The sequence below is a fragment of the Lithobates pipiens genome, unplaced genomic scaffold (assembly GCF_037356315.1).
Source record: "Lithobates pipiens isolate NorthernLeopardFrog02 unplaced genomic scaffold, aLitPip1_a1.2 Scaffold_25, whole genome shotgun sequence".
Classification (NCBI taxonomy): domain Eukaryota; kingdom Metazoa; phylum Chordata; class Amphibia; order Anura; family Ranidae; genus Lithobates; species Lithobates pipiens.
In genome coordinates, this window is record NW_027507787.1 from 204,619,340 (window position 1) to 204,637,151 (window position 17,812).

Genomic DNA, 17,812 nt, shown 5'->3' on the forward strand with positions numbered 1-17,812 from the left:
TTTAACATGACCCATCCTGACAAATTGCAAATGGTTTCTTCCACACACAATGTTGACTATTTAGGGCAGTGCAGCAGTTTACACATCAGCCCCCATCTTGCATTGTTCTACTGTAGAGTACACAGATAGCATTTAGGGTAAAACCCCAAGAGTTTTATCCTGGCAATTCAGCACTTAGGTCACTAATAATGATGATAATATTATATACTAATAATGGCAGCTGTAGTTCTGTTCTGTAAAATGACAATGGTTTTCCAGGTCTGTCTATGATTTTCTAAGTGGAGAGCCCTTCCAGTGTTATCTGTCCAGCATGTACTTTGACCGATTCCTGCAATGGAAATGGCTGGAGAGGTAGGTGTCCTGAGTACTGTCTTCTGTGATTACCAAATCAATGTCATGATCAGTACTGAGGGACCTTATATCTTATAGGCAGCCAGTGACAAAAAATACATTTCGTCAGTACCGAGTTCTTGGAAAAGGCGGCTTTGGAGAGGTAAGTTCCAGTAATCTTCCTTTTACAGGGGCGATATTCATGGTGTGACTTAACCAACGGTATCCATGGTTGGGGGAAGGGAAGGATTAGGCATGGGCCATTGTTTATTCTTGTATCTCACTGTTCTCACAGTAGTCAGTTCATCAGCACATCACATCATTTAACTACATATATGTTTTTTAACATGCAGGAACTTCACTTTTGAAAGACCTTTTTTGTCATGTGTCCTTATTTTATCTCATAGAGATGTTTTAAATCCACATTTCCACAACAGATGCCTCAAAGAACCTCACAATTATTACCAGACAGAAGCAAACTTAAGCAATTTATTTTGTGAATTGAATCTGACATACCTAATGCAAAAATCAACACTGTTATTTGCATGTTGTAAATTGTGTGTGATAGGGTGCTATCAAAACAACCTTCTAGTATTTTCCCATGGAAATTATCTTCTAAATCCCCCCCTTCCCATGAAACTGACCCTCTAGTGTCCCAGTTTTCACATGAAACTGACCCTCTAGGTTCCCAACCTTCTAGTGCCCCCACCTTCCTATTTAAATTACCCTCTAGTGTCCCCATCTTCCCATGGAACTGATCCCCTAGTACCCCCACCTTCCCATGGAACTTGGCCTCTAGTGTCCCCACCTTCTCATGGAGCTGTGCCTCTAGTGTCCCCACCTTCCCATGGAACTGAGCCTCTAGTGTCCCCACCTTCCCATGGAACCGACCCCCCACTGTTCCCTTCTTGCCATGGAACTGGGCCTCCAGTGTCCCTACCTTCCCATGGAGCTGTGCCTCCAGTGTCCCCACCTTCCCATGGAACTGACCCTCCATTAGCCTCACCTTCCTATATGGCTCGGACTCTGCAATGAGCCTAAGATACTGTAAGGTACAGGTGATACAATGGAGGTTTCAGCACAGTACATAGTTTGATGAGAATTTCCTGTATTTTTACAATACTTCACACAAATATATGAACAGTCCTACCTGGAAAAGGGGGTGTGGGAGTCAGCTAACAAAATCTGAGACATTTGGGAGTCCATGTCGCTGGTGGGTGATCGGAGGGCTATAGGCGGTGGAACCTTCCTTGGATTTCCTTGTGGATAGATGAGAAATCAGTGATGGAGAAAGTGGAATACTCCATGCATATTGTAAAAGCTTCTGGCTGTAATCTTTAAACTGCAGCTAAATATGAAACAACAAATTTCAAGTGTTATAAAGGCCCCCCAAACTGCTTATTCAGACATCCTCATAAATTACTTCCTTCTGAATCCCATGAATGTGAATGTGTGCTGACCTGACATTGACAGATCATATCTTAGCATGCAGGACAGATATACACTAAATGGAAATTGTAATTGCCAGGTGTGTGCATGCCAAGTACGTGCCACAGGGAAAATGTATGCCTGTAAGCGCTTAGAGAAGAAGAGAATTAAGAAGAGGAAGGGCGAGTCAATGGCGCTGAACGAGAAGCAGATCCTGGAGAAAGTGACCAGCAGATTTGTGGTAAGCTCTCTAAATTGTGGATGGTGGTACGGGGTGGACTTGGGGAGCATCCGAGGAGGACAGTTTAAGCAATAACCCTCTGCAATGCATCATTTCTCACACTCATTGCATAAGCTACAAAACACCCTCAACTTTACAGAACAAGTTTATTACTAGCTATACTGTGACCTGGATACATGAGAACCTTCACAGAATCATTTATCACAATTACCAGAAATAAGAATAGCCTGTGCAACCACATTTTGACCCGGACAAGGACAGCTGTAGAATTCGATATTTTGTTTAGTTTATATCATGAAAATATAAATTCAGTAATGCTTTTAATTAACGCTGTATCAAATATACAGTAGCTAGGTTGAAGGACATGCCTTACCTACAGTATGTGTTTGGAATACACAGAGTGCAATGCAACCTGAAAACCTGATTAACTGCTGTAGAGCAACACAGGCAATCCTTATTTTAGACACACCTGTTGCAGTGATGGATGTAAAGAAGCAAATGAAGGGACAAGTGCTAGCATGGGTGTCGATTTGGTGTGGCTGAACCTTCTCAAGAGGTGGCCACATGTGGATGATGTGATCAGCACAAGGTTATCCCACCGCCCCCCAGTTTTTGTTGCATCTCAAGGAAGCAGGTGGTGGATGAAGCAAGAAAATATTAAATTTACATGGTATGATAAGAGAGTTCGTAAATAAAATAATTTTTTTATACATCAGGTGAATCTGGCATATGCGTATGAGACGAAGGATGCCCTTTGCCTTGTGCTGACATTGATGAATGGAGGAGACCTGAAATTCCACATCTATAACATGGGAAACCCAGGCTTCCAGGAACAGAGAGCCTCTTTCTATGCAGCTGAGATACTGTGCGGTCTTGCTGATCTCCATCAAGAGAGTATTGTGTACCGGTGAGAGTACCAGGCTGCTTATATTGTTATTTATTGTACATTTTTATAAAGTTTGATGAATCTAACCCTTCTGTTTTGTCTCATTCAGAGACCTGAAGCCAGAAAACATCTTGTTAGATGATCACGGTAAGTAGACCACAGCCTCTTGGGAGAAGGGTCAGCATGTCACGCAGTCTCCTAGGAGAAGGGGCAGCATGTGGCTTGGTCTCCTGGGTTAAAGGTAGGTATTTGAAATGATCTCCTGGGAGAAGGGACGGCAAAATACACAATTTCCTGGGAAAAGGGACAGCATGTGACATGGCCTCCTCGGAGAAGGGTCGCAATGTCACACACCCACCTAGACTTATCAAGAACATGATGGGAATCTTCTGCAGCAGGAAAGTGTTTCCTATGTCTGTGTTCTACATTTTTACAGGTCATATCCGGATATCAGATTTGGGTCTAGCTGTGAAAATTCCAGAGGGGGACACAATCCGTGGCCGTGTGGGGACAGTTGGTTACATGGGTGAGTAGAATCTGCTACCACTATGACTTGGCCAAGTCTACCTCTTTTGCTGTCTAAATTAGTCTAATATGCAGTAAAATTATAATTCTATCACTTTAGAAAATTCTGGTTCAGCCTCAGCTTGAGTATGCTGTTCAGTTCTGGTTACCAATCCTCAGGAAGGACGTCCTTGAACTGAGAGTTCAGAGAAGGGAAACAAAGCAAGTAAGGTGTCTAGAGCACCTCAGTTATGAGGAATAACTGCAAACATTAAACTTTTTCCCCCTGGAGAAGAGGCACTTAAGAGGGGATATAATAGTGATATATAAATATTTAAATGGTGACTCTAGAGTTGGGAGAGAACACAATGAAGTTGGACAAGAAACAGTTCAATCTTAAACTGTGTAAGAGGTTCTTTACTGGTAGAGCGGTAAAGATATGGAACTGTCTTCCACAGTTGGTGGTGTCGACAGGGAGGGTAGCTAAATTCAAAATTCTTTTAGATGTGCTTCTTAGGCCCCTTTCACACTGGGGCGGTTTTCAAGTGTTTTAGCACTGGAAATAGTCTCTGCTAAGTGCCTGAAAACCACCTCTTATTCATTCAAGTGTGACTTTTCACACTCGGGCGGTGCGCTTGCGGGACTCTCTGAAAAGTCCTGCAAGCAGCATCTTTGGGGCGAGTTGGGAGCACTGTATGTAGCGCTCCCAAAACACCCTGCCCATTGGAATGAATGGGCAGTGCTTTGGAAGCACCCGGCTAGCGGCCAAATACGCTGCCTAAACATCGGTAAAGCACTGCTAAAACAAGCGGCGCTTTACCACGAACGCTGCCGCGGCCCCAGTGTCAAAGCGATCTTAGAGAGCACAATGTACAGCAATGTATAGAAAATGCTTGTGCTATAAACACACACATAGTCAGTTTGAAAGGGATGGACTGGTGTCTTTATTCAACCTTACCTACCAAGTAACTATATAACTATGCAGTCATCTAAAAACGGTGCTATAATCTGCCTGTGCATGGGCTTGAATGGACTACAACAGTGACAATTGTTAAAAACTTTAATAACGGTCAGTTTAATTCTTTGCCTCGCATCCCTCTCTCAAAGAAGATGACCCAACAGGTCAGATCAGAGTGAAAAGAGAATCTTTTAAGGGCTTTCTCACTAGTATGGCAGAAGCTGTGTGGGTAGCTCTGACCGCAAAGGAATAGTTTTCTGTTAGGAAACTCAGGATTGGCAGCCTGACGCTATTTCTATCTGTTGAGCCTGTGAATTGTCCTTACAGCCCCGGAGGTGCTCAATAACCAACGATATTCCTTCAGTCCTGATTTCTGGGGCCTGGGCTGCTTGATCTATGAGATGATAGCTGGACAGAGTCCGTTCAGGGGCAGGAAGGAGAAGGTGAAGCGGGAAGAGGTGGACAGGAGGGTCCTGGAGACAGAGGAGGTTTATAGCGACAAGTTCTCTGAGGAAGCAAAGTCACTGTGTAAAATGGTGAGTCCACTCAGTGCTCTGCTCCTCCACATGTACTCATTTCAGGCTGTGCCCGAAGGGTCACTCGATTCCACACCATGGACATCTGTATTGATCTTACATGTCTCCCCCTACTCATATCACCTCCCTATGTGACTTATGTGACCATTCAGATTATGGCACCCACCACAGACTCAGGTGTATCTGCTGCCCAGGTAGAATTTGCGGCTACCTTCAGCAGGGCTAGTCAGCACTATCAGCCTACCTATGCTTCAGTGTTAATCAGTAGGCCATGAACATATATTTAAAGGCAGATAATTGTCCAGCATGTTGGTAAATGTCTACAACCTCACATCAATGTTTTCTTACATCCACGTTATGTGAAATGGACCTTCAGCTAGTTCCTGGTATCAGCCAAACCCAGCAGAGTGTGGTGGTGTCAAGGGGTAGCCCCCCAATGTCACGTATCTTCATTACCTATATCATACACTTTACAGTGCTTTCTTTGTTTTCCTTTTTCTGATTATTCTATTAAATCACTTTCAGCTTCTAACCAAAGACGTGAGGCATCGGCTTGGGTGTCACAACGAGAGGGTAACAGAAGTCAAGAGGCATCCTTTCTTCAAAGTCATATATTTTAAGCGGTTAGAAGCGGGAATCATGGACCCTCCATTTGTCCCAGATGTGAGTATTCCTCTGAGAGATGGGGTTATTACCAGTAGCTGGACATGACATACTAATCATGAGCATATCAACAAACTATTGATGCAATAAACAGTCCTTATTCTAGGAAAAAAATATTAAATCATAAAAAAGAAAAAGAAAAATATATAAAATATATATATATCTCCAATGTTACACAGTCTTATGTGATAGAGAAAAACAAGTGCAGAGCTTGGGGTAGTGAAAAGATGTCACACTCCTGAATTCCCAGTCAGAGTTCATAGAAGTATTCCAAATATTCAAATGCCTGTTTACCGGTAAAATTTGACCTATAAAGAGGTCAAAACGCCTATGGCTGATTACCCTGCCAGGGCCTTTAAGCCACAGTTCCACTCGGCACACCAGGATCCACCAGTCACTCTCTCTCTTGTCCTTACTTGCCGATATTCATAGATGTTCCACTCAGAAAAAAGGAGGTGCTTCTCATAGCATAAGATCCAACTCTATTTTATTGTTAAAAGGTAATATACTGACCGGTATTTAAAAACGAAAACACCCACACTTCCCAGTGACCTGCCTGACTAGTTTCGTCACAGATTGGTGTCGCCCTGAGACATGGGCGACGTGCTGCGTCATCACTTTAAATGTGTAAACAAATGATCCAAGCCTCGATCTGACTCTCACAGCCTCAATGAGGTAACGAAGCCTCGTTTTGGTCATACAGGAAGAAAAATAATCACATCACATCACACTTCCTACTGAGAGTAAGCTGGACGCCTCCAGAGTATTGTCTAATCTTTAATGAATTTATCCCTTCGGATTGATCAAAGTGTTACTTATAATTAATACCTAGCATGGGGAATAAAAAATGTTAAAAATATATAAATAAAATGTCATTGTTTAAAAATAGGGCTGCTGTAGAGATCCGACCACAGATACTCCGTCACTGCCCTCTAGTGGCAAATCGGGAAAACCATCCAAAGATACATGTCATTTAAAACTACATGTCAAAAATTAAAAGGGGAAATATATGGTTTAAACACCGGAAGTCTCATCAAAGGGACTAACGGGACATTTTATCGCTAACCCCGCTCCAAATACTCCCTAGAGTTTCAACTTCCCAATTGTCAACAAAGTGATATAGGGCAACCTCTTCAGACCAAGAAATCCATTTATTCCAGAGCAAATCGTCTCTAATCATTCTACATATTTGTCACTTAAAAGAGACAAAAGATATATGATTTCGGAAGCCAGAAGTCTAATGCCCCGTACACACGAGCGGACTTTTCGACATCCAAACTCCGACGGACCGAGTCCGTCAGACTATCCGATCGTGTGTGGGCTGCAACGGACTTTTGATTCGCCAAAGTCTGACAGACTTTAGGAATGAAGCATGCTTTAAATTTTCCCGTCGGAACTCCGCCGGACCCAGTCCCCTTCGAAAAATTCGCTCGTGTGTGTGCTACTCCGACGGACTAATACCGACGCTAGGGCAGCTATTGGCTACTGTCTATGAACTTCCTACGTCGAATCCAGTCGTACGTCATCACGTTCGACTCCGTCGGAGTTTGGTGTGATGGTGTGTGGTCAAGTCCGTTCGGTCGAAAAATCCGCCAGAACTCCGTCGGAACTCTGGCGGAACTCCTTTGGAGGTCTGTCAGACTTAATCCCTCTCGTGTGTACGGGGCATCAGTAGACATGCTGTCACTGACATCATATAGACCTCAGCCAGAAATCCGAAAAATCTTTATTGATAATATAATAGCATGGAGCAACCTCTCAGGGCAGGGATAATATAATATAATAGCATGGAGTAACCTCTCAGGGCAGGGTTCCCTCAACTCTAAAACAAGCCAACTCCAACCATTTATATCGATATTCCCACCTTAAATTACTGTAGAATAGCCTCTCTATATGCGGTCCAGATTAGTCCCAACAGTATACTGGCAAATACAAATATTCTGCATATAGATTATTATAGCAAAAACAGACATATTATATACTGTCCCAAAAGGGGTGCTGGACATTAAAGCCCCGTACACACAAGAGGACTTATGTCCGACAGACTTCCGAAGGAGTTCTGCCGGAGTTCTGCCGGAGTTCTGACTGACTTTTCGGCTGAGCGGACTTAGCCACACACAATCACACTAAACTCCGACGGATTCGAACGTGATGACGTACGACTGGATTCGAATAAGGAAGTTCATAGCCAGTAGCCAATAGCTGCCCTAGCGTCGGTTTTAGTCCGTCGGAATAGCATACACACGAGCGAATTTTTCGAAGGGACCGGGTCCGGCGGAGTTCCGTCGGAAAAATTTGAAGCATGTTCCATATTCTAAAGTCCGTCAGACTTTGGTGAATCAAAAGTCCGTTGCAGCCCACACACGATCGAATAGTCTGACGGAATCAGTCCGTCGGACTTTGGATGTTGAAAAGTCCGCTCGTGTGTACGGGGCATAAGAGTTATCCGCAAAGTCGTTAACGTCTACATCTATGTTGAGGCCTAACGGGGCAAAACACCCCACTTTAAAAATCCACTGCATCTGGATTTGTGAGATCCCCCTTATTAGTGAGCCCCCCCCCACCCCGTATGTTAAGTGATTGCATGTATGAAGGAATCGTCTTATTTGATAACGCTTCATACCTGAATATTTTTTCTATGTCACCAAATGCTCCTGCCATATATCACTGTCATTGACCATGTTTACTCCACTCATAGTATAGCTTCTATAAGCTCCCAGCATTGATAAAGTCTAGGGTTGTTCAACTGGAGGCTCATGGGGCCTTCTTTTGTTGCCCACAACGTACCAGCTGGACAGTGTCCAATGCAGGATGGCCAACGCTCTTTATTACTCGCCACCACTCTGAGCTGAACATCCAGAACACCTTGCATGACCATGTCTGTGGTATTGCTTCTATACAGGCTAGTTTTTAGACGGGAATACAACAGCAGTATGCAGGGGAGTGGAGGGGCCCCTGAGGATGGAGCTTTCTAGACAGCGGTTATCCCTGCTATATGTATGTCTTTTCCTGGTTTTATTACAGAAAATTTGTAATAAAAAAATATTGATTCAGATGCAGCCCTCTACATGAGAAAATGGGTTTTTCTTCTTATCCTGCAGTGTTGGTGGTGGCCCCCCACTACTACCACTGAAGGAAAAGAGGAAAGACCCATGACAGGTGTTTAGCACAACAGTAAGTATCGCCCCGGTCTTTATTCTTGCAGTGAACACCTCTCATGTAATAAAAAGTTACGCTGTCCAGCTGTGTAAGGACACCCTCCTGGGGGCTGCTCAGTGAAAGCCTGGGCTCAGAGGAAGTGGAATGAATGACGCTGGCTGTTTAACTCAGAAGACAAAGGAAACCTAATGGCTGAAAGAAATTGTTGTTGAGGGAGCAGCTCTGGATTGAAGCTGAGTATTGTAGCAAGAAGTATAACGTATTTTTTTTAGCTGGAGTTCAGCTTAAAGAAACACCTCAAATAGCAGTAATACAAATCCATTATAATTTCCCTTTAAACTTACCCGTGACTGAAACTCTCCTTCAGCCTCGAGCCGTCTACTGCAAAGATGTCCTAGACATTGAACAGTTTTCCACTGTGAAGGGAGTGAACTTGGACCAAACAGATGATGACTTTTACAGCAAGTTCTCTACAGGCTCAGTGTCCATCCCCTGGCAAAATGAGGTAAGAAGGTGAAAGGTAATATCAGCTGTATTGACACTGCTGAGGCTTTGTAGACGGTGTAGCATCATGTAACAACTCCTGTTCTCCACCCATTAGATGATAGAGACTGAATGCTTCAAAGAACTGAATGTTTTTGGGCCTAATGGTACCCTGTCCCCTGACCTCAATCGGAGTCACCCACCAGAGCCACCTAAGAAGAGTCTGCTATATCGTATCTTTAAACGTCAGGTGAGAAGAGTAGAGGGTCAAATTTGCCCATGTCCTGTCCAGGATAGAGGTCTCCAGAAAGATCTAGGGAACTGTACTTGCTTCCTGAGAACTAGTGCAGACAGTAGTTAATATAATGCATTTTGTCAGCTATTGTCTTTCTGGTGCCAGGTGTCAACTTCTTTACAGGAATTCTGTACAGCTGGGGTTCTGTTAGGAGGAATTCTTCTTTCTTATAGAATATGGAGACACAAAAATACTTCATTATGGGCAAACTCCTCTCACATATCCACTGCACAGCTTGTGCACTGTATAAGATTGCCTACAAAAGGGTTGTATATTTAGGAGAATGACACTAATGCCCCATACACACGATCAATCCACCCGTGTGTGGACTTTTTTTCCCCAAAAGTCCGGCGGACGTAGAAAGAAGTTTTGACTCAAAATTGTCCACCGGACTGTCGACAGTCCGGCAGACAATCCGCCGGTCTGTGTGCTAGTCCGCCGGACTTTTGAAATGAACAGACTTGCCCACACACGGAGAAAAGTCTGTTCATTTTGAACGCGGCTCCAAGTAGACGGGACTAGCGAAGGAAGTCACCTTCATTGGCGAGATTGACACCTCGCTGGCCCCGTCACCTGGTATGGACTTAAAGGGGAAGCCCTACGCCGAAAAAACGGTGTGGGGGTCCTCCCCAATGTCCATATCAGACCCTTATCCGAGCACGTAGCCTGACTGGTCAGGAAAGGGGGTGGGGACGAGCGAGCGCCCCCCTCCTGAGTCGTACCAGGCCACATGCCCTCAACATGGGGGGTGCTTTGGGGAAGGGGGGGCCCTGCGGCACCCACCCATGTTGAGGGCACGCAGCCTGGTACGGCTCAGGAGGGGGGGCTCGGTCGTCCCCACCCCCTTTTCTGACCGGCCAGGCTACGTGCTCGGATAAGGGTCTGATATGGACTTTGGGAGGGACCCCATGCAGTTTTTTCAGCGTAGGGCTTCCCCTTTAAGTCCATACCAGGTGACAGGGCTAGCGAGGTGTCAATCTCGCTGATGGAGGCGGCGACATCGACTTCCTGTGCTAGTCCCATCTACCTGGAGCCACGTTTAAAATCAACAGACTTTTCTACGTGTGTGGGCAAGTCCGTTCATTTCAAAAAGTCCGGCAGACTCCCACCATAGTCCAGCGGATTGTCCGCCGGACCTAGTCTGCCGGAAAAGTCCGGTCGTGTATGGGCAGGTCCGCTCGTTCGGAAATTCCGGCAGACCTCCGCTTCAAAATCCGGCAGTTTGTCCGCCGGACTAAGTCTGCTGGATAGTCTGATCGTGTGTACGCGGCATAAGAAGTCTAATTTTACCTTTTTTAAACCTTTCAAAGATAGGACTCTCTAGAGTTGCACTGAAAAAGGAAGGTTTGCTGTTGTCTTTATAGGGGTGAGCAGACCTTCAAGAGGCAGAAAATGAGTTCCAGCATTTCACCAACTAGCACTGTTCCTTCAATTACAGGTTCAACGGCAACTTTTGATTCTTCAGCTCAAGGATTAACATCATAGCCACGCACGTTCCTCAGATCATCAGCCCTGATTGCATGGGTTCAGAAACTTTTCTATACAGTAGTGGGGTTTGTGTCCAAAGAACCTGCAGTATGAACCATCAATCCCTTTAAAGAGGGAGAGGTGTAATGCTCAAAGGGAACCATTACAGTGTGTGCTACAGAGTTGCATAAGGACAGATATCCTTGGGTTTGAGGCTGATGAAAATATTAAGTGAGGGTTGATTATCGCCCTTCAAGGGGAATGTCTAGCATTAATGTTAGAAGATTTTTTGGTTCCAAAGCTGACTTGCTGTAAGTACACGTGGACCTTCTCTAGGTTAGGTTATACTAACATGCAGTCTTCTACATGGACAATGCTGACCCATACCAAGTGATTGATATAGAGCAGGGTTTTTTTAAACAAGTTTTTAAACAAAGGGCCATATTACTCTTCTTCAGACTTTAAGGGCACCGGAATGTAGCCAGTGAGAGTAGAAAATGCCCATCATCAGTGGGAGTAGACCAAGCATCAGGCTTTATTGTTAATAGCATCTGTTGTCAGTAGGAGAAGGAATGCTGCCCCATCATTGGTATTTGTGGGAGGAATCATGTCTCATCATTGGTGTCAATGGAAGGAATAGTGCCCAATCATCGGTGTCCATGGATGAAATAGTGCCCCAATGTGGACGTCAGTGGGAGGAATAGTGTCTCATCGTTGGTGATAGTGGAAGGATTAGTGCCTCATATCAGTGGGAGGTGCAGTGCCCTAAGGGCCAGGTAAAGGTAAGCAAAGGGCCACAGGGGGCCTGTTTGGTGACCACTGCCATAGAGCACTAGGGATGGGCAGAACGGTCCCCTTTTCGATTCGCACCAGAACTTTCGAACACCGCAAAAGTTCGGACCAGAATAACGAACCCCATTAACCACTCCACCATTGAAGGATTTACCCCCTTCCTGACCGGAGCACTTTTTGCGATACGGCACTGCGTCGTTTAAACTGACAATTGCGCCCAAACAAAATTGACGTCCTTTTTTTTCTACAAATAGAGCTTTCTTTTGGTGGTATTTTATCACCTCTGCGGTTTTTATTTTTTGCGCTATAAACAAAAAAAGAGCGACAATTTAGAAAAAACTTACTTTTTGCTATAAAAAATATCCCCAAAAAATATATAAAAAAAACTAATTTCTTTCTCAGTTTAGGCTGATATGTATTCTTCAAATTTTTTGGGGTAAAAAGCACTGCAATAAGTGTATATAGATTGGTTTGCGCAAAATTTATGGTGTCTACAAAATAGGGTATAGATTTATGGCATTTTTATTATTAATTTTTTTTATTAATAATGGCGGAAATCTGAGATTTTCTATCGTGACTGCGACATTATGGCGGACACATCGTACACTTTTGACACTATTTTGGGATCATTGTCATTTATACAGCTATCAGTGCAATAAAAATGCACTGATTACTGTGTAAATGACACTGGCAGGGAAGGGGTTAAACACTAGGGGGCGGTCAAGGAGTTAAGTGTGTCCTAGGGAGTGATTCTAACTGTGGGGGGGAATTGCCTCACTACAACATGACAGAGATCACTGCTCTTAATGACAGGGAGCAGTAGATCTCTGTCATGTTGCTAGGCAGAACAGGGAAATGCCTTGTTTACAAAGGCATCTCCCCGTCTGCCGCTCCGTGACACGATCACGGGACCCCGGCAGACATCGAGTCTGTGGGACCCATGGTCACAGAGTGTGTGGCGGGCATGTGCACGCGGGCGCGTGCGCGCCCACAATGCCGCAATTTAAAGGGGACGTACCTGTACGCCCATTTGCCCAGCCGTGGCATAGTGCCCACGTATAGCGATGCGCGCTGGTCGGCATGTGGTTAAAGTCAATGGGTCCTGAATGTCAAAAATCAAAAAGGCTTATATGCAAGTAATTGGGTATACAATAATTATAGGGGTCCAGGTCCTGCCCTGGGGGACATGTATCAATACAAAAAAAGTTTGTTAAAAACGTCATTTTAAAATGAGCAGTGATTTTTTTTGCTTTTTAACCACTTCAGCCCCGGAAGATTTGGCTGCTCAATGACCAGGCCATTTTTTAGCGATACAACACTGCATCGTTTTAACTAACAATTGCGCGGCCGTGCGACACTGTACCCAAACAAAATTGACATCCTTTTTTTCCCACAAATAGAGCTTTCTTTTGGTGGTATTTGATCACCTCTGTGGGTTTTATTTTTTGCACTATAAACAAAAGAAGAGAGTCAATTTTGAAAAAAACACAATATCTTTTACTTTTTGCTGTAATAAATATCCTACATTTTTTTTTAAATAATAAAAAAATTTCCTCAGTTTAGGCCAATATGTATTCATCTACATATATATTTAGTAAAAAAAAAAGGCAATAAGGGTATATTGATTGGTTTGCGCAAAAGCGACTACAAAATAGGTGGGATAGATTTATGGCATTTTTATTTTTATTTTTTTTCTAGTAATTGCAGCGATCTGCAATTTTTATCGGGACTGAGATATTGCGGCAAACAAATTGGACACTTTTGACAAAATTTTGGGACCATTGACAATTATACAGTGATCAGTGCTATAAAAATGCACTGATTACTGTATAAATGTTAACACTAGGGTGCGATCAAGGGGTTAACTGTGTTCCCTAGGTGTGTCCTAACTGTAGGGGGGATGGGACTGACTAGGCAAAGAGAGAGATCGGTGTTCATACTTAGCATGAGCACATGATCTGTCTTCTCTCTCCTGAAAAAAACGGGATCTGTGTTTACACACACAGAACCTGGTTCTCGCTCTGTCACAAGCGATCGCGGGTGCCTGGTGGTCATCGTGCCCAACGCGCCCTTGCATCATCTCTGGGAGCATGCTCACTCCTTGTGGCCAAAAGGCGAAGCGACGTAAGGTAACATCGTTTCGCCTAGCCATGCCATTCTTCCGCAGTAAAACTGCGTCGGCTGGTCGGGAAGCAGTTAAAGTGAAAGTATAAAAAATAAAAATTCCTTCCAATATAGTGCCTGGGGGGTCCCCTAATGCCGTGTACACACGATCTGACTTTTTGACGGACCAGGTCCGACAGTCTTCCCGACGGACTTTCGGCGGAGTGCCGGCGGACTTTCTGAATGAATGGACTTGGACACACACAATCACACCAAAGTCCGACGGATTCGAATGTGATGACGTACGACCGGACTAGAATAAGGAAGTTCATAGCCAGTAGCCAATAGCTGCCCTAGTGTCGGTTTTTGTCCATCGGATTAACATACACACGAACAGATTTCTCGGTCTGGTGGAGTCCAGCGGGAAAATTTAAAACACGTTCTATTTCTGAAGTACACCGGATTTTTGGCAAGCAAAGGCCCGATGGAGCCCACACACGATCGAATTGTCTGACGGACTCGTTCTGTCGGACCTTTGCTGTCAAAAAGTCCGGTCGCGTGTACACAGCATTAGTCTACCTGTAAAGTGGCAGATCTGTACCATGTCTAGAATCTGCTGCAGCAATGGCATTTTCTCTGTAAGCTGCTTTTACTTTGCTCATCAACAGCTGGGGAGCCAGTGTGTATGACGAGGCCACAATGTAGTGCACTGGGGACAACATTCGAGAATTTTTGGATACATTCTGGTGTCACTTTGACTTTGGATAGAAGTAATGGGTGCATAAAAATTGGTCTTTGGGTGTCAGTGGCACCTTTCCACCGTAACCATATAGAGGTAATCTTGATGAAAGCAAGAATTGGCCTTGCTGTCAAAAATTGCAATGATATGCACCTGTCAAACAGGTGCAGAAAAATTGGTCTTTGGGTGTTGGTAGCGCCTTCCCACCCTAACCCTATAGAGGTAGTCTTGATGAAAGCAAGAATTGGCCTTGCTGTAAAAAAATTTAATAATATGCACCTGTCAAACAGGTGATGGAACAGATGAGGAAACAGATGAGGAAGGTTTAGTAAGCCAGTCCACCACCTCCTCTGCATGCTGTGGCTGGATAGCATGGGCAAACTCACTAAACAGAGGAAATGATGCCCTGCCTGAGGACTGACCACCACATCAACCTTTGCCTGTGGACACATTTGTGCCACAGGCAAAGTGCCAAGGGAACATCTGCCTCTCCTTGTTGTCCTCCCAGACACTATTGGGAGGGATGGGACGGTGCTTATAAGCAAATGTAAAGAAGAAGTGGAAATCTGTACGTAGATGCACTTTAATCAAAGTAAAGTGGTGTTTGGTGCACTTTAATTTGAGTACTCACACTCCCGAACAATGAAAGTTCGGCATGATCTTATGCTCACGCCGAACCATTCACCCATCCCTATAGAGCACTGAACAACCAGGGTGATGCATACAAAGTTGATTGACATATATGTATTCTGACACATGCTTTCATACGTTCGTTTAAAAAAACTGAAAAAATGTCTAATTCCTCTTTCTCTTCTTCAGCACCAAAACAACTCCAACAGTTTGCCTGGCCCCAAGTCCTCTATAAACCATCACGCGAACACCAACCATATAAGTTCCAATTCAACGGGAAGCAGTTAGTGAGGAAGTGCACTCGCCAACAGGGAAATACAGTCAGGAGTGGTGACCTTCTTCTACTGCTGACGTCAGAGAGAGAGAAGAGTCAGAGGCCTGACAGCCTTCCACCAGGGAAAGCTGTATATGTGTGTCGGCGGGATTGACAGACAGGAGTTTCTTTCCTCTTCTCACAGTGAAGCCTCACATGGAAGATTCGCTCAGGTGAGGGGGTACAAGCCCCTCCTTTTATGACAGGGGTTAAACAAGAAAAATTATACCTCCCACAGTCACATGACTCTGCAATAGGACATTGCCAATTGCATGTAACAGGTAACAAAATCACATCGTACACGAAAAAAAAAAAGGACTAAATCCACATGACAAGCGACAAGACCAATGGGCCTCTTGGCCTAGGTGTCTGCAGTTGTACTCTATATCTTTATTTTCAACAAAAGAAATTAAAAAAATGTTTTATTTTTCGGGATTTTTAAGTGTGTCTAACATTTATTACAACAAATTGTGGAAGAACAGAAGGTCTTAAAATGTAATTTCATAAGTTAGCATTCCAGGGGAAGCAGGTGGCACATTTCTGTCTGGCAGACTACACGAGCGTATACATAGATGCACAGAACATCTTGCTGCAGAATGTTTAGCATTAGTTGGCTGCATCACAAAGGGCAGAACTATCATGCAGTATTAACAGGAGAGACAGCTGGACAAAAAAAAATCCAATATAAGGAATATACTATCTGATTAGATTAATCAAGAACAATTGTAATTTGTTTATTTGTTATCTAGCGACCTCCACCTGATGGTCTGAGGCGCCTTTTCTTTAGCATTGATGAGTCATCAGCTGCGTCTTCATACTACCTGTATGTATTCCACGGTCTCGAGGAAAATATTTAGATGGTGTTAAGAGGTGTATACTGAATAATATTTAGAAAATCATCCAAACTAACTGTTAGAGGCCAACTGTGGATGTTCGTAATATCCTTGCCCAAAGCTCCAGTCTGTGCTAGCCCCCGTGGCCTTGCATTTTAATCCTCTGGCTGCCGACTTTGGCTTGTATTTGATTATGCTTGTCCCCTGCCTGCCCTGACCTTTAAACTGTCCCTTTTTCTGAATCTGCCTGTTGACTTTGTACCACTCTCCAATTTTGACCTTTGGTCAACTTCCATAAACACAGATGTGCCCGAGGACAGAAACCTGGTACACTATCCAGTAAAGTCCATCACCCATTGCAGGGTGCTTTGGTGAAGATCTGGTGGCATGTACTTACACTCTGGTCCCTTTTTAGGGCTCACAGTCTCTCTCTCATACAGCATATAGCACAGAGGGCCCATTACCCGTTATTGTCTATAACATCTAGCCAATGTACCTGTGCCTAAATGTGTTATTTTTGGCCTCTGGCTATGATTCATAACAGACTGGTGTTCATTACTGCCCAGTCAGCCAATATTTTAGCTGCACACTGTTTGCTCAAAGGAGGCATCTTATTAGATATAATCTTGGGGAAGACAGAGTTTAATTGTGGTTGGGGTATATGAGGTAGAGTGGGCGCTGATCTCAGCAGGGTATGGAGGTGAGAGAGGTCAGACAGCTGAGAGAGAAGAGACAGCTGAACATAGAACATCTGGAGAGAGCAAGAGCTGACCACAGACCAGGCAACAAAGAGACGTTAGGCAGAAGGTGAGTCAACCAAGGACTAGTGGGACCTATCATCATTGCAAGAAGGGTTGGATATGTCCTGTGCTACATACACGTTCCTGCTACATTCAACCCTGGTAACAGAATCCTCCAGGTTTGAAAGTAGAATATTAAGCCCCAATGTATACCAACGATGGGACGGATTGATAGCCATATGGATTATACACAGCTGGTCAAGACTGATCACTCAGATCTGGTATCTTCTCTGTGCACTTACAGAAAACAGGTCATGGCTTTACATGGTGGTAAAATCCCCCAGGGAAAAGAGTAGAAATGCCTTGGATTTATAATAATATAAAGGGTATAGGAAGGATAAGGTATATAAAGCCTACCATGACAGCTCTCATTCTGTAATTCTCTTTCAGTAATTATTGAATAGTTCCAAAAGTCTACAAAGAGTATAAACAGTATTGCATGTGACAGCAATTGACATTAACTCTTAACAGAGGGATAGAGTCATTAGAAGAAATTGGGATAATTACAGCACTCCCAAGATGTGATAGAGAAAAGTCCCTCAGAGCATCCAGTTTAGCCAGAGTCTAGACCCTGGGGCCTTGGGCCCACACCCGTTGAGTGTATAGCCAGATAGCATTACAACCATCAAAGGAACTACTTGAGGTAATTAAA

At 44.1% G+C, this 17,812-nt stretch overlaps 1 protein-coding gene across 1 annotated transcript in view; it reads left to right on the forward strand.

The window, feature by feature from the left end:
- Positions 1 to 15,962, forward strand: part of GRK5 (G protein-coupled receptor kinase 5) — a 69,118-nt gene extending 53,156 nt beyond the window's left edge. The window contains exons 6-16 of the mRNA XM_077455464.1: positions 259 to 351; positions 430 to 493; positions 1,859 to 1,999; positions 2,716 to 2,906; positions 2,995 to 3,032; positions 3,322 to 3,411; positions 4,675 to 4,883; positions 5,409 to 5,546; positions 9,073 to 9,210; positions 9,307 to 9,438; positions 15,404 to 15,962. Coding sequence (XP_077311590.1) covers positions 259 to 351; positions 430 to 493; positions 1,859 to 1,999; positions 2,716 to 2,906; positions 2,995 to 3,032; positions 3,322 to 3,411; positions 4,675 to 4,883; positions 5,409 to 5,546; positions 9,073 to 9,210; positions 9,307 to 9,438; positions 15,404 to 15,502 — 1,333 coding nt within the window. The 3' untranslated portion in view covers positions 15,503 to 15,962. The remainder of the gene's footprint in view (positions 1 to 258; positions 352 to 429; positions 494 to 1,858; positions 2,000 to 2,715; positions 2,907 to 2,994; positions 3,033 to 3,321; positions 3,412 to 4,674; positions 4,884 to 5,408; positions 5,547 to 9,072; positions 9,211 to 9,306; positions 9,439 to 15,403) is intronic.
- The last annotated feature ends 1,850 nt before the right edge of the window (positions 15,963 to 17,812 follow it).